Below are 26020 nucleotides of genomic sequence, written 5' to 3'. Positions count from 1 at the left end.
TTTGCAGTTGGAGGTTTTCTTGCTGAAAGCTAAGAAGAGTTGCACTTGGGATTCCAGTGAGAGAATCCCTGAAACTAGGATAAACTGAGCTAAATATGATCCTAAGTTGAAGTGAGCAGAGCTGTCTTAACCACTGGGCACACTAGGTAGTTGCCCAGGTCCACCCGTGGCTATGCCCTGCCCTAAGTATCTTTGCAGTTGGAGGTTCTCTTGCTTGTGGGAGGGGCATCTCTCCTCCTTTTTTGCTGGGTATCCCAGGCAAGCAAATTACTTCCTTACCTCTTGTTACTTCCCTGCCTTTGAAAACAAAGTGACTTTCAGGGAGAAGATGATATGTAAGGATCTTTCTGCTGTAGTAAATATGTATCAACAAAGTCTCCTGCACTGTAGGATTGTGAAGGAAGATGTCAACAGTTCAATGAGTAAAACTAATGTGGATAGCTTGTACTAACAGATGACCTGTGACTTTCTCTGGTTCTGTCTTTATGTTCTGTAACTCCTCATTGCTATAAATTACAGCAAATCACACTCCCACTGTCTAGGGCAGGAGTGTTCAACATCGGTCCTTGAGAGCTGCAACCCAAGGAATATGCATGAGATAGGAGGAGTGACCTAGTGGTTAAAGCATCGGTCTTGAAATTCAGAGGTGGTCGGTTCAAATCCCACTGCTGCTCCTTGTGATCTTGGGCAAATCACTTAACCCTCCATTGCCTCAGGTACAAAGTTAGATTGTGAGCCCTCCTGATACAGAGAAATATCCAGTGTACTTGAATGTAACTCACCTTGAGCTCCTGCTGAAAAAGGTGTGATCAAAAATCCAAAACAAATATTTGCATGCACTTCTCCACTGTATGGAAATAGATCTCATGCATATTCATTGTAGAAAACCTGGGCCGAGGTTGGACATCCCTGATTTAGAGTTTTATTTTACAGCATATATATAAAGTTCAGACTGCTTATCATCACCAAAGGGCATTAAGCAGAGTATCACTATGCCCTCTGAAATAAAGACAATTTGTAAATATTTTTTGTGACCAGTTGAACCAGGTGGATACATTTATATGTACCAAAGAAAAAGAGTAAAAAAATGAAAACAAAACAAAAATATTAAAGCCTTTTGTCATGCTTAGTTTGGCTACAATGGTTCTTTGCTACTGTTAAACGTTAGATAAAAATAAAAAAAAGATAAAGTAAAGTAACTCCTAATGCAGAAAAACAAGGCACTTAATATAGAAAAATAGAGAAAATATGTAGGACAGAAAGAAACAAAGCAGAAATGCTACAAAATAGAATGGGAACAAATGAACCTCAATGCAGCAAAGATGTGAAAAATGTTATGATGATTAAATGTTAAAACTTTCAGTGCACAATAGCAATTCCATAAAGGTCAACCAGATTTGGGCATCAAGATGCAGGGCGCTAAGCACAAATTCTAAAACAGCATCTGGGTGCCCAGATTCCATTATAAAATAGAGCGCAAGTCAGCATTTGAGTGCCAGCATTGAAGCACTGTCATTTACACCATGCCAATAGCAGGTGTAAATATTAGTATGTAAATGTTGCACTTTAGCATATCACTTATAGCATTCTATGTTACGCGCTTAAGTGTGGGACCTGCCCAAGCCCAGCCTATGCTTTGCCCATATGTATACCCTTTTGCAATTGTGTGCTATGCAGGTTCAGCACTAGGGGGTCCTTTTACCAAGCCGCGCTAAAAAGTGGCCAGCACTATTGTCAGTGCATGGGTTTTCCATGCACTGTAGCCACTTTTAGTGCAGCAGGAAAATGGCCGCCTTGCCATATTATTTTGTATTTAGGAGATGGTAAGGGCTCCCATGCTAATCAGGTAGCAAGCAGTAATGTGCCTGCACTACCTGATTATTTATTTATTTAATACATTTATACCCCACATTTTCCCACTAGTTGTAGGCTCAATGTGGCTTACAGAGAACCATAGGGTAGGCTGCAGTTCAAAAAAGCACAAACTAAACAAAGTAATAATAGGATAATAGGCATATATGTATCATATAAACAACAAAGAATAACAAGGGTAATACAAGGTAATAGGGTCCATGAATATTGCTGAATCCAGGAAGAAGTAAGATTAGATTGAGTCTGGAAAGTAAGCCTTCTTGAACAGGATGGTCTTCAATAATTTTCTGAAATTTAAATAGCACAGGCATACCTACTCTCTGCCCATGGGTATGCCTCCAATGCTGGAAAATAAAAAGATTTTTCCAGCGTAGGATTAGCGCGCACTAAGCAGAAAACTACCATGGGATATCCACAGACCACAGTAGTGCTTTTAGCGTGTAGTAGGCACACATTAGGCCTACTACGCTTTATTAAAAGGGCCCATAAGCTTGTAGAGTACCACTTAGTGCCCAACCACGTGAATTCCACTTTCACATACTTTAGTGCTAGTATTCTATAATCATAGTGTTCAAATGGGACTTATATTTAGGTGCTAAAATTGTAGAATTAGGGGATACGTGCATTCATGACCATTCTGTTTACAGTGTGTGCTGGATGTATCTAGTTTGTGTCATTGCAATAGACCAGGGGTGGATAAGGTATTCCTCAAGGGTAACCAACTAATCATGTTTCCCAGATAAATCTACGGTGCATTGATAGATTCACATGCATTGTGGCTGGTGTCTGAAGATTTATCTCATGCATATTCATTAGGTTTATCCTAGAAAACCTGACTAGTTGGTAACCCAGGCAGACCAGACTGTCTATTGCTGCTATAGATCTTGATCCAGGCAATAATTGTGGCCCTCACAATTTTTCTGGAACAGTAAAGACTCTTGGATTGATAAGTTGGACAAACCTGCCATAGGGCAAATGTGGTAGAGGGCTAAAACTTGAACAGCACAGTTGAATATGAGACATGGCGGGGAAATGAAAGTGGAAAAATTGAAGGTAGCGAATAAAGACCCTTTGAGTCCTCAGTTTCAAGTTTCTGTCAACACAGCTGGGGTTCACATTGAGCCAACTGGAGGCCTAAAAAGGAGAAGGAGGAGAAAAAGACAAGGGTTCCAGGCTAAACATGGCTTCTCTTTTCCCTCAGAGTTTAAAAATGGCTTTGAAAATTACTGAAGTTGACTTTCTTAAACAAGAGAACGCTCCATTACATCACACAGCAGGATATGATCACACAAGTCTGATTGTGAGAAGAGGACAGGAGTTTACTATTAAGCTTATTTGCTCAAGGGAGCTGAGAGACAATGAAACCATGACATTGCAGTTTGGTGTTGGTAAGAAACATTTTTGATATTTATAGAAATAAGAGTTAGCAAACAAGTTGTGGGTGATACCATTTATTTGATAATAACTCACTGTAAGCAAATGGCCGATATGGATGAATACTTTGTCCATCTTCTTCTGTTCCTCACTCTGAGTATTGTTAACTGTTTTTTGGGTTTTTTTTTCCCCAAAATATCTTTATTAAAGGCAAGGGGACATACAGAGTGCACATGACACCAGAAGGATGCAATAATACGATTGTAAAGGATAGCATAAGTGAAAAGAGAATACTATGGCTTACATCATGAATTCCACTCCAAATTGTGGGTAATTCTATCCCAGCAGTGTCATCTTACGAGCTTGATAAGGTTAAGTGCAGGTCCCCAGAACTCTCCAGGTTTTCCCTTTATATTCATATTTGTACCCTCACTCAACCATTCACACCAGACATTCTTCCACATGTACAACCAAAGACGGTCATCTTCATACATGCACTCTCACAAACACTCCAAACAGTGATCAGAACACAGGGTCATACGCTGAAGTAGCAAATGTGCCCAGTCATGGGGCCATCACGTTGCATCAGACAGGATGTGAAATGCAAGCCACAAGGATTTATAATATTCCCAGTCAGGAGTATATTTCATGGAGGTATCCCTGAGTTCATATATGCCAAGCTCATTCATTCTGTTCTGCCATTCCACAAAGCTAGGAGGGATCAAGTCCACCCAATGTCGTAAAATAACATGGAATACCAGTAGGATGGCTAAGTGTAAAAATTTAATACCCATGGGCTTTACCCCAGAATCCTTTAAGGTCGAGTCCCAGCCCAACATGAGAAAAGAGGAATTCCAGGCAATGGGGCCATCAATAGATTCCAAAGCATGCAAGGCTCTCTGCTAAAGTACGACATTATGGAAAACTATAAAGCCAAGTGCACTTCCCACATGTGTCATCCTGCCAAACCCCCAACTTCCTTCCCCTCTCCTTAGTGATATAGGATCTATGTAATAACTTAAATTGGATTTCTTGAAGGTCAACATTGGAAACCCCTGACCAAAGCTGGGAGAAGAGAGATTGAAGGGTCTCCGGAAGGATCCTCGCCCCCAAATTGTTAGACCACTCCAAAGCTAGTTGGTTAATGTAGTTTGAATTTACCTGGTCTCTAAGCAACCCATACCAATGGGAAAGTGTGTTTGTGTGAGATTTCCAAAAACGTTCTATCAGCTACTGTTCATATCAAAGGTGTATGATATAGCATTAAATGGTAAAATTATGTATCATACCTGATAATTTTCTTTCCATTAATCATAGCAGATCAATCCATAGACTGGTGGGTTGTGTCCATCTACCAGCAGGTGGAGATAGAGAGCAATCTTTTGCCTCCCTCTATGTGGTCATGTGCTGCCGGAAACTCCTCAGGATGGTCGATATCAAAGCTCCATCCGCAGGACTCACCAACATAGAGAATTACACCCACAAAGGGACACTCCTTCCAGCCCACCACTGCCGGAGCGGAGTGGCGGGGGGGGGGGGGGGGAAACATTCCAGCTCATCCCCGCCGAAGCGGGGGAGGGAAACCACACCCGCCGATGCGGGGGGATCTGGCTTATCCTGCTACCGCAACCGTGGGAGGAGCTGGATTACCCTAACACCGCCGAAGCGGGAGGGATACAAAGCTACCCTACTACCGCCCAAAGCGGGAGGGAGCGCCGGCATAATTTAGTTATCAATCCAGCCACCGTCGAAACGGGGGGAGAGGAAGCAGCAGCTCACTGTAACACAAAATTGTCTCAACTCAAGGAAAATCCAATTGGAAGAACTTGAACACAAAGTCCTCCTGAACAGGAACCGAAGACTAAACTTGAACCTGAAATATAACCAGAACACAAACAGTACAGATATCTGGGAGGGGCTATGGATTGATCTGCTATGATTAATGGAAAGAAAATTATCAGGTATGATACATAATTTTACCTTCTATATCATCAAGCAGATCAATCAATAGACTGGTGGGATGTACCGAAGCAGTACTCACCCAGGGCGGGACATGGAAATCCCAGAATGCAACACTGAAGCTCCAAACTGGGCCTCGGCCCGAGCAGCCACATCCAAGCGGTAATGTCGTGAGAAGGTATGAGCTGACGCCCAAGTTGCCGCTCTACAAATCTCTTCCAAGGAGACGGACCTGGACTCTGCCATCGAGGCCGCCTGTGCTCTAGTAGAGTGAGCCTTCAGCTGGATAGGTGACACCTTCCCTGCAGCCACATAAGCTGCCGCAATTGTCTCCTTGACCCAACGTGCCACAGTAGGCTTAGATGCCTGCAGACCCCTACGAGGGCCTGCGAACAGCACAAACAAGTGATCCGATTTCCGGAAATCATTGGTCATTTCCAAGTATCTGATGATGACTCGTCTAACATCCAGACATTTGAGAGCAGGGTACTCCTCTGGGTAATCCTCCCTATGAAAGGAGGGTAGACAAAGCTGCTGATTCACATGGAAGCGAGAAACAATCTTGGGCAAGAAGGAAGGCACTGGGTGAATCAACACTCCTGCCTCAGTGAACTGCAGGAACGGCTCTCTACACGAGAGCGCCTGGAGCTCGGAAACTCTTCTGGCTGAAGTGATAGCCACCAAAAAGACCGCTTTCAACGTTAGGTCCTTCAGCAACACCTTCGACAAGGGCTCAATGGGCGGCTTCTGCAAGGCCCGTAGCACCAGATTGAGATTCCACGTAGGCACTATCGAATGCAGAGGAGGGCGCAGGTGATTAACCCCTTTAAGAAAGCGCACCACATCAGGCTGTGAAGCCAGGGAAGCCCCCTTCAGTCGACTCCTGAAGCAAGCTAGAGCCGCTACCTGGACTTTAAGTGAACTGAGCGACAGGCCTTTCTCCAGACCTTCTTGCAGGAACGCCAACACTGAAGTAATGGGCACCGTGAAGGGTGACCTCGCACCAAGATGCAAAGGTACGCCAAACCCTGGTGTAAGTAGTAGAAGTAGAGCGCTTCCTTGCTCTCAGCATGGTGGCGATGACCTTGTCCGAGAAGCCCTTCTTCCTCAGCTGCTTCCGCTGAAGAGCCAGGCCGTAAGACCAAAGGGGGAGGGATCCTCCATCACCACGGGACCCTGATGCAATAGGCCCCGCTCCGCTGGCAGCCACAGAGGACTGTCCATGGAAAGCTGGATTAGGTCCGCATACCAAGGACATCTGGGCCAATCTGGACCCACCAGGACCACCCGGCCTGGATGCTTCGCCACCTGGCCGAGAACTCTGCCCATCATTGGCCAGGGCAGAAACACGTAGAGAAGCTCCTGTACTGGCCACTGCTGGAGAAGAGCATCGACCCCCAGAGATCGAGGGTCCTGTCTTCTGCTGAAGAACCGCGGCACTTGGCAATTGGCTGAGGTCGCCATCAGATCCAAGGTCGGCATGCCCCAGCGGTTCGTGATCTCCAAGAACGCTGGAGCAGACAGCTGCCACTCTCCGGGATCCAAGGTATGGCGACTGAGAAAGTCTGCCTTGACATTCAGGACTCCCGCAATGTGAGCCGCCGACAGCTGGTCCAGATTCGCTTCCGCCCACAGGCATAACTTCATGGCCTCCCTGGCTAGATGGGCGCTCCTGGTACCTCCCTGGTGATAGACATAGGCCACAGCCATGGCATTGTCTGACAGGACCCCGACTGGCCTCAGTGCCAGTACCTGACGAAACTCTAGAAGTGCCAACCGAATGGCTCGGAGTTCCAAGATGTTGATGGACCACTTCGCCTCCACCGGAGACCATAGCCCCTGCGCTGTCCTTCCCAGGCAGTGGGCTCCCCAGCTCGTCAAGCAGGCGTCCGTCGTGACGACAACCCACTCCGGGGTCGTAAGAGGCATTCCGGTGGACAGCTTGTCTGGCAGCAGCCACCAACTCAGTGCCTTGCGCACCGCTGGATCTAAGGGAAGGCGTATAGCGTAATCCTCCAAAACTGGAGACCAACGCCGCAGAAGAGCGTGCTGCAGTGGTCTCATATGGGCCCTGGCCCAGGGCACTACCTCCATCGTGGCCGTCATGGAGCCCAACAGTGCACATAATCCCAAGCCCGAGGAGCAGAGGTGGCTAAGAACCGGCCCACCTGGGCCCGAAGCTTGAGGCTACGGTTGTCTGGCAGGAAGACTCTGCCCACTTGGGTGTCGAACCGAACGCCCAGATACTCCAGGGACTGAGTCGGTCGCAGCTGACTTTTCTCCCGGTTGATGATCCATCCCAGGGAGCTCAGAAGAGCCATGACCCGCTCTGTAGCTCTCCCACACTCCACAAAGGAGGGGGCTCGAATCAGCCAGTCGTCCAGATAGGAATGGACTTGTACTCCTTCCTTGCGGAGATAAGCCGCGATGACCACCATTACTTTGGAGAAGGTCCGCGGAGCCGTAGCCAACCCAAACGGGAGGGCTCTGAACTGGAAGTGCCGACCCAGCACTGCAAAGCGCAGGAAGCGCTGATGAGGCGGCCAGATGGGAATGTGCAAATAAGCTTCCTTGATGTCCAAGGATGCCAGGAATTCTCCTTCTTGTACCGCAGCTATCACGGTGTGGGGAGTCTCCATTCTGAAATGCCGTACTCTCAAGGCCTGATTGACTCCCTTGAGGTCGAGGATAGGCCGAGAAGAACCTCCTATCTTTGGCACCACAAAGTAAATGGAGTAACGTCCCATGCCAAGCTGATCTACCGGCATTGGGACCACCGCCCCAAGGTGGAGCAAGTTGTCCAGAGTCTGCTGAACTGCCGCCGCCACTTTGATGGGAGACTTGCAGGGAGAGTTCACGAACCCGTCTCTCTGGGGCCGGCAGAACTCCAACTTGTAGCCGTCTCTGATGATTTCCAGAACCCAAGAGTCTGAAGTTACCCTGGTCTACTCGCCCAGAAAAGAGGACAGCCTTCCTCCTATCTGCTCTGGGCATGGACCAGGGCCCCGTCATTGGGTACGAGACCCTGGGGGAGGACTGGAGGAAGAACCTCCGGGACGGCGGTCTCTGCGAAAGGAATGCTGCTTCGGGGAGAATTTCTGCTTGAAGGCAGTGGAGAAAGAGGAGCCCGACTTGCCCGGGCGATACCAGCGGCTTCCTGAAACCGGGCTTTAGAGGAACCAGGGCGAGCACTGCCAGCCCGAGCCCTGACCTCCGGCAACCTCTTGCTTTAGAACTGCCGAGATCCGTCACGATCTTGTCCAGCTCGTCCCCAAAGAGCAGCTTGCCCTTAAAAGGCAACTTGGCTAGGCGAGCTTTAGAAGCATGGTCTGCTGACCAATGCTTAAGCCATAGCCACCGATGGGCAGAGACTGTTTGAGACGTACCTTTAGCTGAGGCTCTCAAGACATCATACAGCAAGTCTGCCAAGTAGGCCAAGCCCGACTCCAGGACCGGCCAATCCGCCCTCAAGGAAGGATCCGAGGGGGAGGCCCGCTGCAGAACGGTCAGGCAAGCCCTGGCCACATAGGAGCCGCAAACCGAAGCCTACAAACTCAGGGCGGCCGCCTCAAAGGCCAATTTTAAGGCCACCTCCAATTTCCTGTCCTGAGAATCCTTCAGGGCAGAGCCACGTTCCACTGGCAAGGCCATCTTCTTCGTCACCGCAGTGATCAGAGAATCCACTGCCGGCCAACGCAAGGCCTCTCGTTCACCCTCTGGCAGAGGGTACAGACGAGACATGGCCCTGGCTACCTTGAGGCTCGCTTCAGGAGAATCCCATTGAGCCGAGATCAAAGTTTGCATGGCTTCATGAATGTGGAAGGTTCTAGGAGGGCGCTTGGTTCCCAGCATAATAGCGGAACCGGCCGAGGCAGAGAGAGGGCCTTCCTCCGGAGAGGAAATGCTCAGGATGCCCATAGCCCAAACTAGCAGGTTGGGCAATTCCTCTGACTGAAAAAGTCGTGCTGCAGAGGGGTCATCAGCCTCCTCCAAAGAATCCCCGAAGGACCTTTGGGAAAATTCAGAAACGCTGCCCTCATCTACATCAGAGGAGACAGAGTCCCCTAAGGCCTGGAGATCCACCCGAGGGCGTTTGATCTGGGAGGCCTCCTCACCCAAATCTGACAGGGGAGCAGGAGCAGCGTTTTGCAGCAGAAAAGCCTGATGCAGCAGCAAAACAAACTCAGCAGAGAAACCCCCCTGAGTGTGCACCTCTGCAACCTGAGCCCCAGGCCTAGAGGAACTCTTCACCTCCACTCCATAGAGCGGGGGAGAGGCACGCTGCACATCCAACATGGCATCCATCGCGACACTCCGTGAAGGAGCCGCGCGGGAAGCATGGCGCTTAATTTTCGCCAACTTCTTACCGCCGCCCAAATCAAGGGTGGCCATCTTTTTGCTGTCTCCCAACTCAAGGGCGGCCCCAGCAGAAGCTGTCCGAGTCGCGTGGCCGGCCAACACCGGAAGGACAGAAATCGGGGGATGCGCGCCTAAGGCGGAACAAGCCACCGACACTCCAATGGAGAAAAAACCAGCCAAGTCCGGAAAGGCACCCAAAAAGGGCGTCTCTGCCTCCGATCCCCGCACCTCCCCGCTGGATGCGCGAACGTGGTCCGGGGAGCGCTTTTTCGCGACCTTTCCCTCCGATGCCATGAGGGGAACGTTTGGGGACCCCCTGCCCGCTAATAAAAGGTAAAATTACCTGCTTCTTGCTCCGAGCTGCGACGATTTGGGAGTCCCAGTGAGCAGCTGAAAATAAACGCCCTTCTTGAACGTTAAAAAAAATTTATTTTTTTTAAACGGAGCCAGTGGGAGGGGGAGAAAAGGAGGGACCTGGCACCACCAGGTTTGCACTTGTTCAGGAAGAGCCCTCAATCCCAGGTACTCAACAAAACCTAAATAAATAGGCTTGGAGACCTAGCCAGAGCTGCTGCTGTGTGACCACACACCTGCTGAGATAGAGAACATACTGGGGAGTTTCCAGCAGCACGTGACCACAAATAGGGATTCAAAAGATTGCTCTCTATCTCCACCTGCTGGTAGATGGACACAACCCACCAGTCTATGGATTGATCTGCTTGATGATATGGAAGTGCAATAATGTCTGACCTGTATATATTGTAAAAAATGAGAGTTGGGCAGGATCCAGTGGGACTTCACCTGATCAAAAGATGGCATCTGACCCTCATTCACCTGAAATCTCCCACAGCCGCACATCCCTTATTCTGCCATTCCTGGAATCTGGGAGAATCCAACCCAGGTGGAAACCCTGATTCCCCACAAACTGGAGGAATGGGGACATGCATGCGTTTCCTTCCATTTTTGTCCACCACCATCTCCAGGCACAACGCAGCACACGAAAGGGTTGGCATTGCTCCCCCCCCCCCCCACCAGGATGCGCCCATCTAAAAGATTGATAAAGGTAAATGGGCAACACCATCCCTCCACAAAGGCCGATGGTGCAAATTTGGAAGGCAGTCCCATTCCCTCACGAACCCATCTCAGGATAGCTGCAACATTATACATACAGAGGTCCGGGAGGCACAGGCCCCCTCCATCCCTGGACAGGATTAATTTAGCATGACTAATACGTGGACCGCGAGCCCGCCATATAAATTGGTGAATAATGCTTTTGTACTGGCACTTGTCCAAGGGTTTAATCCAGATTGGCAAAGTTTGAATAACATATAAGAGCTTTGGGAGGAGTACCATCTTCACAACTGCTACCTGCCCGAAAAGGGATAATGGGAGATCCTTCCATCGCTGGCAAAGGTCTTTAATGAGTTCTATTTTCTGGGCAATGTTTTTATAGTACATCACCTGAGGGTCTGGGCGTATGTGTATACCTAGGTATTTAATTGTGCCATGAGCCCAACCCAGAGGAAAGTCATGCCAGTGATTGGGATTGTATGTGTCATTCATGGCGAGGGTCTCAGATTTATCGTAGTTAATCTTTAACCCAGAAAAGCTACCAAAAGTCTCAAAATGATTTGTACAATTTTAGACATATTCTCTTGGGTGTTACTGACATAAAACAGCATGTCATCTGCATATATGCTGATGTGAATTTCCCGTCCTCCCACTATCACTCCCCGGATCTCTCGTGAAGCCCTGATTATAACCAACAGGGCTTTTCTGATTTTGCACAAAGTGATTCCCCAGTTCCAACACTGGCCTGTATTTTGAAAACTGCATCAGGGAAGTATGAGACAATGTATGCTTATACGTGACACGTTGCTTGTTCAAAAATAATTTCAGCATTCATTATCTTTGAACATGTATTTTCCCACACTTCCCTGATGCAGTTTTTGAAATGCAGGCCACCGTCGGAACTAGAGAATCAGTACAAAACACAGATACATTTTCTACTTATTTTGAATTTTGATAAACTTCATTGAAAGGAAAGTTTTTGCCCATGATTGAATTGCTGGAGCACATAAACATTTTGTTAGTGGTATCCAGATTGTTCTGAGGCTTTTTCCTTCCTGTTATAGTTTTACAGTCTTCGTATACTATAGGGCTGATTGTACGGTGAGTGTTGTTCTAGCACTATTCTTCTGTTAAGAGTCTACAGACCATGGCTCCCTCGAGAACCTGATATGAGTGCACTTTGGGTCTGGCTGCTAGGTGTCACTGTTGTGCGAAGGCTGGGGCTTCCTTAGTCTTCCCAGGGATTATGGACAACTTCAACTGCATCTTCTCTAGAGCCAACCAGCATGAAGAGCAGAATCTGTGCTTGAGAATTGAAAGTGCACACCATTGCCATTGATCCAATGGGTTAACTCTCTTTCCCTGTTTTACTTTAATACATTTCTCTTCATTTACACTTTTCTTTGTTGTCAATCTTTGCCTTTTTTTTCCCTAGAAAAATTTTTTTTTAAATCATTTGGAAAATAAGTTAATATGTTTTAAACATCTTTCTCTTGGATTCAGTTATGAATAAATAATACAGTAGCTTTTAAAGGTATGCAATAAATAGCTGCTATTATTTAATTTCTGGTTTAATTCAACATGAATTAACTTTTTCATTACTGTGTGTTGGAACGTTGGCAGGAGAAAAGCCAAGCCTGGCCAATGAATCCCTTGTAGGAATTGAATTGAAGTCTGCCTCAGATTCAAACCGCTGGAAAGCTGTCATCTCTAAGAAAAGCGGGAATGAGGTAATCCTTACATGTGAACTTGAAAGAGAAAGTAAAAAAAGGTTTAGGTCATTGTTTCCCTGGTCAATTTATAGAACACAGCAGTTTGGAGTCTTAACTACTGATCTTTTGAGTTACAATATCCTCTCTGCGCGACTGTATTTTTCATCTATGGAAACTTCCCCCTCTTGTGGCTCCTTTGTAGACTGCAGTTCTGTATTTCCTATGAATTTCAGTTCAGTACTGTCCAACACAGTGGCGTAGCTATGTGGGGCCTGGGGGGCCTGGGCCCTGGCCCCCCTGCCGACGACCCACTCAACTCCCCTCCCGCCGCCAACCCGCCTACCTTTGCTGGCGGGGGACCCCAACCCCCCCCGCCAGCCGAGGTCCTCCTCGCAAAAGGCTTCCTATTCTTTCTGTTTCTGACGTCCTGCACGTTGTATGTGCAGGACGTCAGACTCACAGAACGAAGCCTTGCAGATCAGCTGAGGGCAACGTTGTTAAGAGTGTGCCGTCTTTATAAATAGTGCACACAATGAAAAACACAAAATATGATTTTTTTTTTGCTCATTTTCATTTGTTAAGAACATGCAACAACAAACGATATGATGTTGAAATTTTCTATGTCCATGCATAGGACAGCCCATCCTTAACTAATGCTCAGAAGCAAACGCGGGTGCTGGAAGCCATTAGTGCCAGACTAGCGCCTATATTAGTGAACGCAGAATGCTCAGAGGCTCTAACGTGGGAAACAATGAGCATATCAAAGATTAGCACAAATAGCATGCTAATGCAGTCAAATGGTGTAAATGAGGTCATTTCCTATTCCCTCCCAATGTTCAGAGAACAGCACACAAAACAAAGCCGCCTTACCACTGTAAAAAGTAACGTCAGTTCGGAGGAGGAGTTAGGGGGTTTGAAGAGAGGATTTCTCATGATTCTTTCTTTAAAATCTGCCTTTTTTTATTTAATTTGGAAACAGAAGGAAGTGCTGGTAGTGAGAAATGAATGTACGCGAGTCAGAGCAAACCCAAAAATGAAAGCACACCAAAATTGGCACCTGTTTTCTGCTTTTAATATATAAGCCTTCCAAATAAAAAAAAATTTGAAATGCTTATATTAAAGGCGCAGAAAACAGATGACAGCATGTGCTTTGCTTTCAGGTTTTGCCAGGCACATGTGCACAAGAGATACGGTCACCACAAAACTCTGCACATATGCCAAGCCATATCCCCCTCCTTGCTTTCACTTTAACAGCGCACATATGAATTGCATACCATTTCCTTTGAGCATTGGCGAGCTAGTTTTCTGCACTGTTCTGGCAGTATAGTTTCTGCGCTATTGGCTTACTGCAGGAGTTTTGAGCATCAGCCTGCAAGTGAATAGAGATGGAGAGGTAAGAGGATAGAGAGAAAGAGGAAAGTTGAAATGCTGGGAGTTGGAGAAAAAATTAGGAGTATATTGACTGCTGCATTGTTATTCACATTTCAGTTTTCAAAGATGCATTTCTCTGATACTTAGCATTTTTCTGATTCCTGTAGTGCTTTATTAGGGTGAAAAGCCCAGCGGATGCCATCGTGGGAAGATACTGCCTTTCTGTGATAACACAGGATAATAAGTGTTACACGCCTGAAAACAATGCCTTCTACATTCTGTTCAATCCATGGTGTGCAGGTACTTCATGTTCACAGAAAGATGTTTGTTGATCAGTACACTAAGGGGTAAATTCTATAAACAAAGTGCTAACACTTTACACACCAATTATGTATGTAAATGAGTAGAATACTGGCATACTGTGTATTTGAAGGTGGGTGTATACATGGGGGGGGGGGGGCTGGGTGGATCATATTTGGGACTCACCTGCGCACAACGTACAGAAGGTGCCTACTTTCCTTTATAGGATAGGTGCTATATGGACACCCTCTAGGCACCTAAATATAGGCCTCTGGTTACAGTATTGTCCTGTAAGGGGGTAATTTTATAACAGGATGCTTATGTGAGAAGTACAAACAGGTGCCTATTTTGTAATACCTTATCAGCGGTGGCAAAACAAAAACTATCTGTGGAAATCGATCTACTCAACTGAAACCTATATGAAGATTTCCAGCTAATTAGTTACTGTATGCCTCAGCAGTACAACTCATTATTCAAATCTTTGAAAATAGCAAGAATAACAGCACGAACCTTGTCATTGGCTACACAGATGATTATCTTCTAACAATGTCTGTTATTAATTCATAAACTTTTAAATGTAAATAAACTTTAGGTATTTTAAAATACTCATCTTAAATCTTTATTTCAATTCAAATTCATAATTACTGCTGGTAGGGACTAAAGATCTGACATGTCTGCTCAAATTTAGCTTAAACGAGCTATTTCAATGGTCCCCTATTCAAAGAATTCACCAGCTTTACTGGTCAGTATTGGTGATCTCGGCAGCCATGTTGGATCTTTAGTCCTGAACCGGCAGTGATTATGAAATTTGAGTTGAAAGAAAGATTTAAGATGAATATTTTAAAATACCTTAAGTTTATCTACATTTAAAAGTTTATAAACTGGTAAAAGTTATTGTTAGAAAATAATTATCCTTGTAGCCAATGATGAGGTTGATGCTGTAATTCTCGCTATTTTCAAAGTTTTGTATAGTGAGTTGTACCACTGAGGCACACAGTAACTAATTAGTTGGAAATCTTCATATGAGTTTTATTTTATAATACCAACTTAATCACTTATGCGCCTTTATAAAATAGGCTCCCAGAACCTGCCCCAACAGTGTACAAATGCTGACACAGATATTATCTGCTGCACAGTATATGTAAATGTGTGCATGTACTCTATGGGATCCATATTCAAAATGATTTATCTGGCCAGAAACGGCCGCTGACCAGTTAAATTGCTTGTTCAGGGCTATTCACTAATTTTCAGTGGCACTAAACCGGTTATCAGTACTGAAAATTATTGGTTAGCACCTAAGTGGAAACTGGCTATGCTGGGGGTGTTCTGGGAGCAGAGTCAGCACTTGGCAGGTTAACTGCTGATATTCAGAACTTTAACCGGACAGACTAACTGCATAAATGGGACCGCATAAAAATCAGTCCTACCTGTATGCGGTAACCTATAGTCAGTTAAGTGCTGAATATCGACTTAACTGGCTGTGCAAAAACTGGAAATTCAATGCTGAAGCCCGGGCATGGCCTAGCATTGAATATCTAGGAATAACGCTGGCAGCGGACAGTAAAATGCTCACTGCCACTGGCTGAAAAAGCCCAGACAACAAAGGAGGAGAGAAGGGAATATAGTGGGCATAGAGGCATGAGGTGACAGAATGGAGATGCTGAATTGGGATGGGGGGATGAGAGGGGAAATACTGTAATGGGATAGGAGAAGTTGCTGGCTTGAAGAGAGGAAAAAGGGATATTGGAAGATGCTGGACATGGGGTGAGTAGGAAGACAGGGGGATGCTGGACATGGAGGGATAATAAAACAATGGGGATGGGGACGGAGAGGAGATATTTGGACATGCGAGGAGTAGGGAGATAAGGGAAATGGACATGGAGGAATGTTGAATAAGAGGGGGAGTAGGGTGACAGGGACAGAGGGGGTGAGAGAAAGAGAGATATGATACTGGTCAGAGGAGTGAAAATAGAGGGTGCTGTACAGAAGGGAAGAAAGAGATAGAGAAGATGCTGGAAGAAAGGGGAGAGAGTTAGTAAAAAAAACTAGGGAATAATAGGAAGAAGAGTGGGAGGGCTAGGGTGAGGGAGATGAATGAAGTAGAACAGATAAAAGTTAATCGATTTTTCACTCTTTCAAAAAGTACAAAGACAAGGGGACACTCAATGAAATTACATGGAAATACTTTTAAACAAATAGGAGGAAATATTTTTTCACTCAAAGAATAATTAAGCTCTGAAACTCATTGCTGGAGGATATAGTAACAGTGATTAATGTATGTGGGTTTAAAAAAGATTTGGACAAGTTCCTGGAGGAAAAGTCTATAGTCTGTTATTGAGATGGACATGGGGGAAGCCACTGCTTGCCCTGGGATTGATAGCATGGAATGTTGCTACTAATTGGATTTCTGTCAGGTACTTGTGACCTGGATTGGCCACTGCTGGAAGCAGAATACTGGACTAGATGGACCATTGTTCTGAATGTTAGGAGAAGTTATGAGACTCAGATTATGGAATCCACTTTGCCAGTGGCTCTATGTGTTTGGCAAGATTCTAAGCCCGATTTTCAAAGCTAATGTTTGGGTAGCAGGCATTGCTACCTGGATAACTAGTACATACTGGGGCCAGTCAGTGATTTTCAGTGGCATTGTCTAGGACAATCCATGGGCGGAGTCAAGGCAGAGCTAGAAAATAACAGTGCTGATCACTAAATTCAAACTCATAGTGGTTATTTGGAGATGTCAGGTGCAGGCACCATTTTGTAATGTCAAGTTCCCTGAAATACAACTCCTGAGTCAACGGAAAGTGAAACAAGGGTCCCTTGTCGGGTGGAATTTTGGAGACTTCAGCTTTGTGTGAATTGGAGGGAGTTTCAATAAGTGCTCCATTGTTTAGTTCGTATGTTGAAGTGTTTTTGATGTTTGTAAGAGCTGATGTCTGCCAAGGTGGTGACTTCTTTTTTTTCTGAAGGGGACTGAGATGTTTCAGACTTTTGCAGCTGGGAGATCTTTGAACTAAGTGAAATGGAAGTGGAGTTTTTGTACAGTGTTTGGCTGAATTGTAATTGGCTTTTGAAGCTTTGGAACCAATGATTGTACAGCTGTAGCCTCCAGCTTGGAACATTTTGCTCTGTGGGGTGTGTTTAGCACTGAGGTTCTGCTTCAAGCCAAAACTTTAGATAAAAGCTTCAGAACCCCCCCCCCCCCCCATACTTGCAAGGATTTTGTTGTGTATTTGGTGATTACCTGCTACATTAAGTGTGAGTGTGTTGTGAATATATTAGTGGAGACCTTTCAGTAGAGGCCCACAGTCAAGTGCTGCTGCATCCCGCCTTCCCCTTGATGCATTTCCTGTTGAGGGGAGTTGGGACATGGCTGTGCTTGAATGTGGGCTTCTAGTGAAAGGTCCCGTGTTAGTGCTGAGTACCTTTGGAGCAGCCAAGAAGATGTATAATAACAGTGACAGGGGAAAAGGAAGGGGAGATGCTGGACATTGGACCAGGGTAGAGAAGGGGTGATGAGATGCTGGATCTGGGGGGAGGGGCTAGGGAGATTCTGGACAGGGGTTGGTTAGGGAGGGGGAAAAGGAAATGCTGGCCTGTGGGGGGAAAGGAGATTCTGGTCTATGGGGGAGGTAGGCCTTGACCATCCCTGAAGGTGGGGGAGTGGCACATGGCTGAAGATTTGCCTAGGGCATCAGATACCCTTGTATTGGCCCTGCACATGATACAGCTATCCCAGTGGTGGTACCAGCAGCAAGATTTTTTGTAAGATGAGGAATAATAAGAAAAAAGGGTGGAGATCTGGTTTGTTGAGATAGGGGACAGGTTGATAGGAACTGAGACTGGCTAAGATAAGTTGAGAGAGAGTGTATGTTGGGGAGAATGTTTTCAGGGGAGTGTTTGTTGGGGGATACAAGATGGCCTCAGGGAGAGAGCAAGGCTGAGGAATCAGAATTCATTTTTGTTACACATTGATCTAAGTGTGCTTGAATAGCCAGGCTGAATTGATTGTTGTGGGGAGACCTCCTTTTGTTTCATTGCCTAGGACACTGGGCACCAGCCACTTTATTTGGTAGTGGTTCTGGATTTCATACTGACATCTTTTGCCAATGTGGCCCCTCCTTGAAAAATAGTGAAAATCACTGCATTTGTATATTGCAGACCTCTGTGAAACTGCAAATCCCCATGGCCAGCAACACTGCAATACTTGAAGTCACCCACAAATTCCTGCAGAAATCTTCAGCTGTTTAGTGGTGTACACTCAATACCAGGACAGGAAGGGTGAGCAGAGCACCTGCCCTGATGTTACACATCACACTTACCCAGTAGCTGCAGCACCATCAGTAGCAGCAGGAAACAAAATTAGTATGGGGCTTAAACACGCTCACATAAGTACATAAGCACCGCCATACTGGGAAAAGACCAAGGGTCAATCAAGCCCAGCATCCAGGCTTCAAGAACCCAGCAAACCCCCCCCCCCCAAAAAAAAAAAAAAAAATTTTTTTTTTTATAATGTTCAATGGACTTTTCCCCTCAGGAATCTGTCCAAACCCCCTTTAAATTCCTTAAGGCCAGCTGCTGTCACTACATTCTCCGGCAACGAGTTCCAGAGTCTAACTACATGCTGAGTAAAGAAAAACTTTCTCCTATTTGTTTTAAATCTACCATATTCTAGCTTCATCTTGTGTCCCCTGGTTTTGTTATTGTTTGAAAGTGTAAACAAACGCTTCACATCTAGTCCGCTCATTATCTTGTAGACGTCTATCATATCACCCCTCAGCCTCCTTTTCTCCAAGCTGAAGAGCCCTAACCTTCTCAGCCTTTCCTCATAGGGAAGTCGTTCCATTCCCGGTATCATTTTTGTCGCCCTTCTGTGCACCTTTTCTAATTCCTTTATATCTTTTTTGCGATACGGCAACCAGAATTGGGCACAATACTCGAGGTGCGGTCGCACCATGGAGCGATACAACGGCATTATAACATCCTCGTGTTTGTTTTCCATCCCTTTCCTAATAATACTCAACATTCTGTGCAATATCTTAGCCGCCGCAGCACACTGAGCAGAAGTTTTTAACGTCTTATCCACGATGACTCCCAGATCCCTTTCTAGGTCCGTAACTCCTAACGCGGAACCTTGCATGACATAGCTGTAATTCGGGTTCCTCTTACCCACATGCATCACTTTGCACTTGTCAACATTGAACTTCATCTGCCACTTGCACGCCCAATCTCCTAGTCTCGCGAGGTCCTCTTGTAATCTTTCACACTCCTCCTGCGAAGTGACGCCCCTGAATAATTTTGTGTCATCTGCGAATGTAATTACCTCACTAGTTACTCCCATCACAGATCCTGCAGCAGTTCTACAACTCAGAAGGAGTTCCTTGATAGCAGAAAACCTGTGCCATATGAAGGGGCCTGGCTGAGCCTGTGAATGTGTACTGACTCACAGACCCTACAACAATTTTATTTCCTGGTGGTGTTACTAGTATCATGGCGGTATGACTTGAAGATCTTTAGCAAACCCCAGAATATACAACCAACCTTGAAAAATAAGTACATAAGTAATGCCACACTGGGAAAAGACCAATGGTCCATCAAGCCCAGCATCCTGTCCACGACAGCGGCCAATCCAGGCCAAGGGCACCTGGCAAGCTTCCCAAACGTACAAACATTCTATACATGTTATTCCTGGAATTGTGGTTTTTTTCCCAAGTCCATTTAGTAGCGGTTTATGGACTTGTTTTTTAGGAAACCGTCTAACCCCTTTTTAAACTCTGCCAAGCTAACCGCCTTCACCACGTTCTCTGGCAACGAATTCCAGTTTAATTACACGTTGGGTGAAGAAACATTTTCTCCGATTTGTTTTAAATTTACTACAATATAGTTTCATCGCATGCCCCCTAGTCCTAGTATTTTTGGAAAGCGTGAACAGACGCTTCACATCCACCTGTTCCATTCCACTCATTATTTTATATACCTCTATCATGTCTCCCCTCATCTGTCTCTTCTCCAAGCTGAAAAGCCCTAGCCTCCTTAGTCTTTCTTCATAGGGAAGTCGTCTCATCCCCGCTATCATTTTAGTCGCCCTTCGCTGCACCTTTTCCAATTCCACTATATCTTTCTTGAGATGCGGCGACCAGAATTGAACACAATACTCAAGGTGCGGTCGTACCATGGAGCAATATTACGGCATTATAACATCCTCACACCTGTTTTCCATACCTTTCCTAATAATACCCAACATTCTATTCGCTTTCCTAGCCGCAGCAGCACACTGAGCAGAAGGTTTCAGTGTATTATCGACGACGACACCCAGATCCCTTTCTTGGTCCGTAACTCCTAATGTGGAACCTTGCATGACGTAGCTATAATTCGGATTCTTTTTTCCCTCATGCATCACCTTGCACTTGCTCACATTAAAAGTCATCTGCCATCTAGCCGCCCAGTCTCCCAGTCTCGTAAGTTCCTTCTGTAATTTTTCACAATCCTGTCGCAAGTTAACGACTTTGAATAACTTTGTGTCATCCGCAAATTTAATTACCTCGCTAGTTACTCCCATCTCTAAATCATTTATAAATATATTAAAAAGCAGCGGTCCTAGTACAGACTCCTGAGGAACCCCACTAACTACCCTTCTCCATTTTGAATACTGCCCATTTAACCCCACTCTCTGTTTCCTATCCTTCAACCAGTTTTTAAACCACAATAGGACATTTCCTCCTATCCCATGACCCTCCAATTTCCTCTGTAGCCTTTCATGAGGTACCTTGTCAAACGCCTTTTGAAAATCCAGATATACAATATCAACTGTCTCCCCTTTGTCCACATGTTTGTTTACTCCTTCAAAGAATTGAAGTAAATTGGTCAGGCAAGATTTCCCCACACAAAAGCCGTGCTGACTCAGTCTCAGTAATCCATGTCCTCGGATGTGCTCTGTAATTTTTTTTTTGTTTTGTTACATTTGTATCCCGTGCTTTCCCACTCATGGCAGGCTCAATGCGGCTTACATGGGGCAATGGAGGGTTAAGTGACTTGCCCAGAGTCACAAGGAGCTGCCTGTGCCTGAAGTGGGAATTGAACTCAGTTCCTCAGTTCCCCAGGACCAAAGTCCACCACCCTAACCACTAGGCCACTTCTCCACTGTTTTTAATAATAGCCTCTACCATTTTCCCCGGCACCGACTTCAGACTCACCGATCTATAATTTCCTGGATCTCCCCTGGAACCTTTTTTAAAAATGGGCGTTACATTGGCCACCCTGCAATCTTCTGGTACCACGCTCGATTTTAAGGATAAATTGCATATCACTAGCAGTAGCTCCGCAAGCTCATTTTTCAGTTCTATCAGTACTCTAGGATGAATACCATCCGGTCCAGGAGATTTGCTACTCTTCAGTTTGCTGAACTGCCCCATTACGTCCTCCAGGTTTACCGTGAAGTCAGTAAGTTTCTCTGACTCGTTCGCTTGAAATATTGTTTCCGACACCAGTATCCCACCCAAATCTTCCTCGGTGAAGACCGAAGCAAAGAATTCATTCAATCTCTCCGCTATGTCTTTGTCTTCCTTGATCGCCCCTTTTACCCCTTGGTCATCCAGCGGCCCAACCGATTCTTTTGCCGGCTTCCTGCTTTTAATATACCGAAAAAAATTTTACTATGTTTTTTTGCCTCTAATGCTATCTTTTTTTCGTAATCTTTCTTGGCCTTCTTTATCTGCGCCTTGCATTTGCTTTGACACTCCTTATGCTGCTTCTTGTTATTTTCAGACGGTTCCTTCTTCCATTTTCTGAAGGCATTTCTTTTAGCCCTAATAGCTTCTTTCACCTCACTTTTCAACCAGGCTAGCTGTCTTTTGGAGTTCCGTCTTTCTTTTCTAATTAGTGGAATATGTTTGGCCTGGGCCTCCAAGATGGTATTTTTGAACAGCGTCCATGCCTGTTGTACAGTTTTTACCCTCTCAGTTGTCCCCCTAAGTTTTTTTTCCACCGTTCTTCTCATTTTATCATAGTCTCCTTTTTTAAAGTTAAACGCTAACATATTTGACTTCCTGTGTATAGTTACTTCAAGGTTGATATTAAAACTGATCATATTATGATCACTGTTATCAAGCGGCCCCAGTACCATAATGTCCCTCACCAGATCATGTGCTCCACTAAGGACCAAATGGAGCAGACACTGTGAGTGTGCTGATCTCACAATGCATATCCATGCATTATTTATACAGCTGGCTAAAACAAGCCATCATCTATGGAATATTTGCTTTCTTAATTTTCAACTGTTTATTGCAAATAAGTGAAACAGATAACTTACCGCATGCTGATAGTGAAAAACAAGAGTTATACCCAGGCAGGGTGAGTCCTTGAAGCTGGATGCCAATCAAGTGGACTGCCAGACCGACTAAGTGGTTGTTGAGTGACAGCGAGATGGATTCTGAATTATTGCCGAGGTGGAAGTTGAACTTTATTGGAAAACAGACATGTTGACTAGATAGAGGCAGGGCTCAATACAAGGAGTATGTGTTTTTTTTGCCTTTTTTTTATTTTGAAATATGTTTATTAAGCCTTGATATAGCAAATTTACAGTAATGCAAATTCTGAGGTGAACACAGTAGTTTTTGTAACTTCGACACTTCTTTCAAGTAAAACATTGGATTACTCTCTATCTAAACAAGAAAATGTCATCTACAAGCTCCACTATCTAATACAGCGTAACAAAACCTAACTGTACATCGGATATTGGTTTTAGTAAAAGGACAATGGTTTAATTGCAGAGGATAATGGCCACTTTGGAGAGAGAGGGACAGAGAGCTGAGGATAGCTTGCTCTTGAGCCCAAGATGGAGATTTCTATCCATAAGAGTAGAGGCTGAAGTCAATGACCAATAAAATCAGAGCATGTGCTTGGGGGGGGGGGGGGGGGGGGGGCGGGGGGAATGAAGCATGTACCTGACAGGTCTCTACGTGACTGGAGGAAATGGGTCACATGCAACTGGCAACCTATGAAAACAGAGGTTACAAGTCCTATCAGGAAGCTGATGCTAGCTTGAACTATATAATATGAATACAAATAAATGTAAACATGCATACAAAACTGTTCAGGCAGAGCAGAGAAAAGATCAAACAGAATGATACTGTTGAGGGGGAAATGTGCAGAGCACAGACAAAAAGAAGCTTCTGGACAGGGGAAGAAAATGAAGGGATGCTGTGCAGGGGGTCAAGATAAAGAGAAGGGGATGCTAAGCAGGAGGTCGAGGGGGGGGGGGGGGGGGGTTGGGATTCTAGCATTTAAGAGCCATTTTTCTTCCTATCTCTGAATTTTAATTCTAATGTAATTATTAGAATGCTTTCAGCTGCTGCTGTGGTGCATAAAAATAAACTACTGAATGTGATAAAAAATGAAGTTTTGTTTCTGGATTTCCTTTAGATGACACTGTTTTCATGCCCAATGAGTCTGAAAGATGGGAATATATTTTAAATGACACTGGATACATTTATGTCGGTTCAGAAAATCACATCTCTGGAAGACCGTGGAACTATGGGCAGGTAAACTATGAGCAGGAAGAAATCAAATTATAAAGTATAAATATATTTGGGTTGGGAGAAGTTGTGGTGTCTCAGCTGAATATGTTGTAACCCCGGGCACACCTCCGGCTCAGCTCCACTCCAGGGTTTTGTTCCAACCTCACCTGAGTCTGGGGTCACACAGAATACTTCTGCCACACAGAGCTCCCACTGGCAGGATCACTCAAGCTGGGCGCAGGCCAGGGCCGGAATTACTCCAGTAGGCCGAAGGTACTCTTTCTCTGTGCACTCTTTCATTCTCTTGCACACCAGTCAGCAGTCCCAGTTGCAGGAAAATTCAACTTGTTTTACTAACAGCAACCTGAAAAGCAGTTCATAAATTTGATAACTTGAACTGTATAGTCTTTTAGGTGGTCAGCATGTCAGAAAACAAGTTCTTCAACGATATCAGGACATACAAATCACAGTTCAGTTCTATTTTACTTATCAATCTCTTCTGTTTACTGCCAGGTATCAGCACATAGTAATCTCCGTACTGGTTCCCTTCAGTTGCACTCTATCCCATCCTGGAACAAGGGCAGTGGTGTGCTGGAGCAGGCTCTCACAGGCTCGCAAGAGCCAGTTGTTAAGTTTTTAAGAATTTTGGGAGCCGGTTGTTAAAGTAGGGTCTTCCATGGCTACTTTAACAACTGGCTCCCAAAATGTGGGCTTGGGCCCCCTGCTGAATTCTCTTTTACTTTGCTGGTGGGGATGCTGAGCCCTGCCAGCCAAGTAAATAGACTGCTGCTGCTCCCCGCTCCTTGTTTCCAGCTCTGAGCAGCAGGCTGGGACTTCTCCAGCATGTGTGACAAGTTTCAGCATGCTGCTCAGAGCAAGTCGTTGGGAGTGGTGGCAGTCCATTTATTGGCTGCCAGCAAAGGTATGCCTAGCATGCCCGCACGAAGGGAGGGAGGAGAGAGAGGCAAGTGTTGCTCCCCCTCATCCCGGCCACCCCTAGCCCTTTCAACTGCAGAGCTGGCTACGTCCGGAGAAAGAGCCTGTTGTTAAAAATTTACCAGCACACCCCTGAACAGGGGTCATTCACGCAAGCAATGAAGGTCCTGCCAGAAGTGAGGCACACCCACTCCCACTTCTCCTACCTGAGGTGTATTGTCCCCCACATAGGAGCCAACTTTTATAAATGATTGGGGTTGCTTAACTTGGTACAAATTACCAAGTCCATATAAAGGAAATTAAAGCAGTTCAGGCTGTCTTTAAATGAAGAGCCCAGCAGGTGGCACACACACAGGGAGGACGTGGGTAAAAGAAATGCTAGAGATAGTGTAACCCTAAGGAGTTAAAATAATCTTAACTAGGCTCCTCCAGAGGGAAAAAAATAATGGTTCTATAGTGACATCACAATGGGACAACAGCTGAGCAAGCTGAGTCCTGGTTGCCTTGGCAACAGCTTGCTAGTCAGTTGAGAGTGGAGCAGAAGCAGGTGAAAGTATATGTATTTTTGAGTGTGAGAGTGGCCAGAAGGAGCTGAAGTAAGGGAGTGAGAAGGCTGAAGACTGACAGGCAGATGATCAAAAGCAAACGCTGGCACTAGAGGCTGCTAGCGCCATACTAGCGCCGGCGTTTGCTAGTGCCCCATGATCAGAGCCCTCGAGCGCATGAAACAACGCGCTCAAGGGCTCTTTGCGCAAGTAGCATGCTAATGCATGCTAAACAGGGCTTAGCGCATTCATCGCCAATGATCAGTGGTCAGCGCGCCAAAATTTGAGTCGCTGGCTGCGGCAAACCCTACGCCAGCTCCGAGCTGGCATTAGGGTTTGCAGATCATTGGGGAGGAATGGTGAGCCCTGTACAGCATGCAGTTGCATGCTGGCAGGCCCCCGTTCCCCCCAAAGCAAAACTGCCAACTGGGGGCTGGAGGTCCGGCAGACCTCCGATGCCCCCCCCAATGACGCCCCCGACGATGACCCCCCTCCCCAGGTTCAGGGAGGGCTGGAGATCCGGTGGGTCTCCAGCCCCCCCAAACCCCCAGAAAATGGTCCCTGGTGGTCCAGTGGCCGCCGGCCAAACCTCCCTCCCAGCAACGGGGGGGCTAGAGGTCTGGCAGACCTCCAGCCCACCCCAACTCCCCCCCCCCCCAGCGTTGTCGATGGAATCCCTGGTGGTCCAGCGTAAAAAAGAACCCCCTCACAGCCCCCCTACCTTTGTTGGAGGAGGGAGGTAGCCTGCCTCCCTCCTCTTCCTTGGGTTGACGCCGCCGCCCAGCCCCACCCAGTGCATCCTGGGACCATGGAAAAAACCAAAAGTCAACATGGATTTAGTGAAGGGAAATCTTGCCTCACCAATCTACTACATTTCTTTGAAGGGGTGAACAAACTTGTGGATAAAGGTGAGCCGGTTGATATTGTATATCTGGATTTTCAGAAGGCGTTTGACAAAGTACCTCATGAAAGACTCCAGAGGAAATTGGAGAGTCATGGGATAGGA

At 45.9% G+C, this 26020-nt stretch overlaps 1 protein-coding gene across 1 annotated transcript in view; it reads left to right on the top strand.

The window, feature by feature from the left end:
* Positions 1-26020, top strand: part of TGM4 (transglutaminase 4) — a 172678-nt gene that overhangs the window by 45448 nt on the left and 101210 nt on the right. Inside the window, exons 2-5 of the mRNA XM_030209285.1 lie at positions 3074-3260; positions 12259-12365; positions 13886-14018; positions 23439-23557. Of these exons, the coding sequence (XP_030065145.1) occupies positions 3083-3260; positions 12259-12365; positions 13886-14018; positions 23439-23557 (537 nt within the window). The 5' untranslated portion in view covers positions 3074-3082. The remainder of the gene's footprint in view (positions 1-3073; positions 3261-12258; positions 12366-13885; positions 14019-23438; positions 23558-26020) is intronic.

Source organism: Microcaecilia unicolor, chromosome 1 (genome assembly GCF_901765095.1).
Source record: "Microcaecilia unicolor chromosome 1, aMicUni1.1, whole genome shotgun sequence".
Lineage (NCBI taxonomy): Eukaryota > Metazoa > Chordata > Amphibia > Gymnophiona > Siphonopidae > Microcaecilia > Microcaecilia unicolor.
This window is presented reverse-complemented; position numbering and strand designations above follow the sequence as displayed.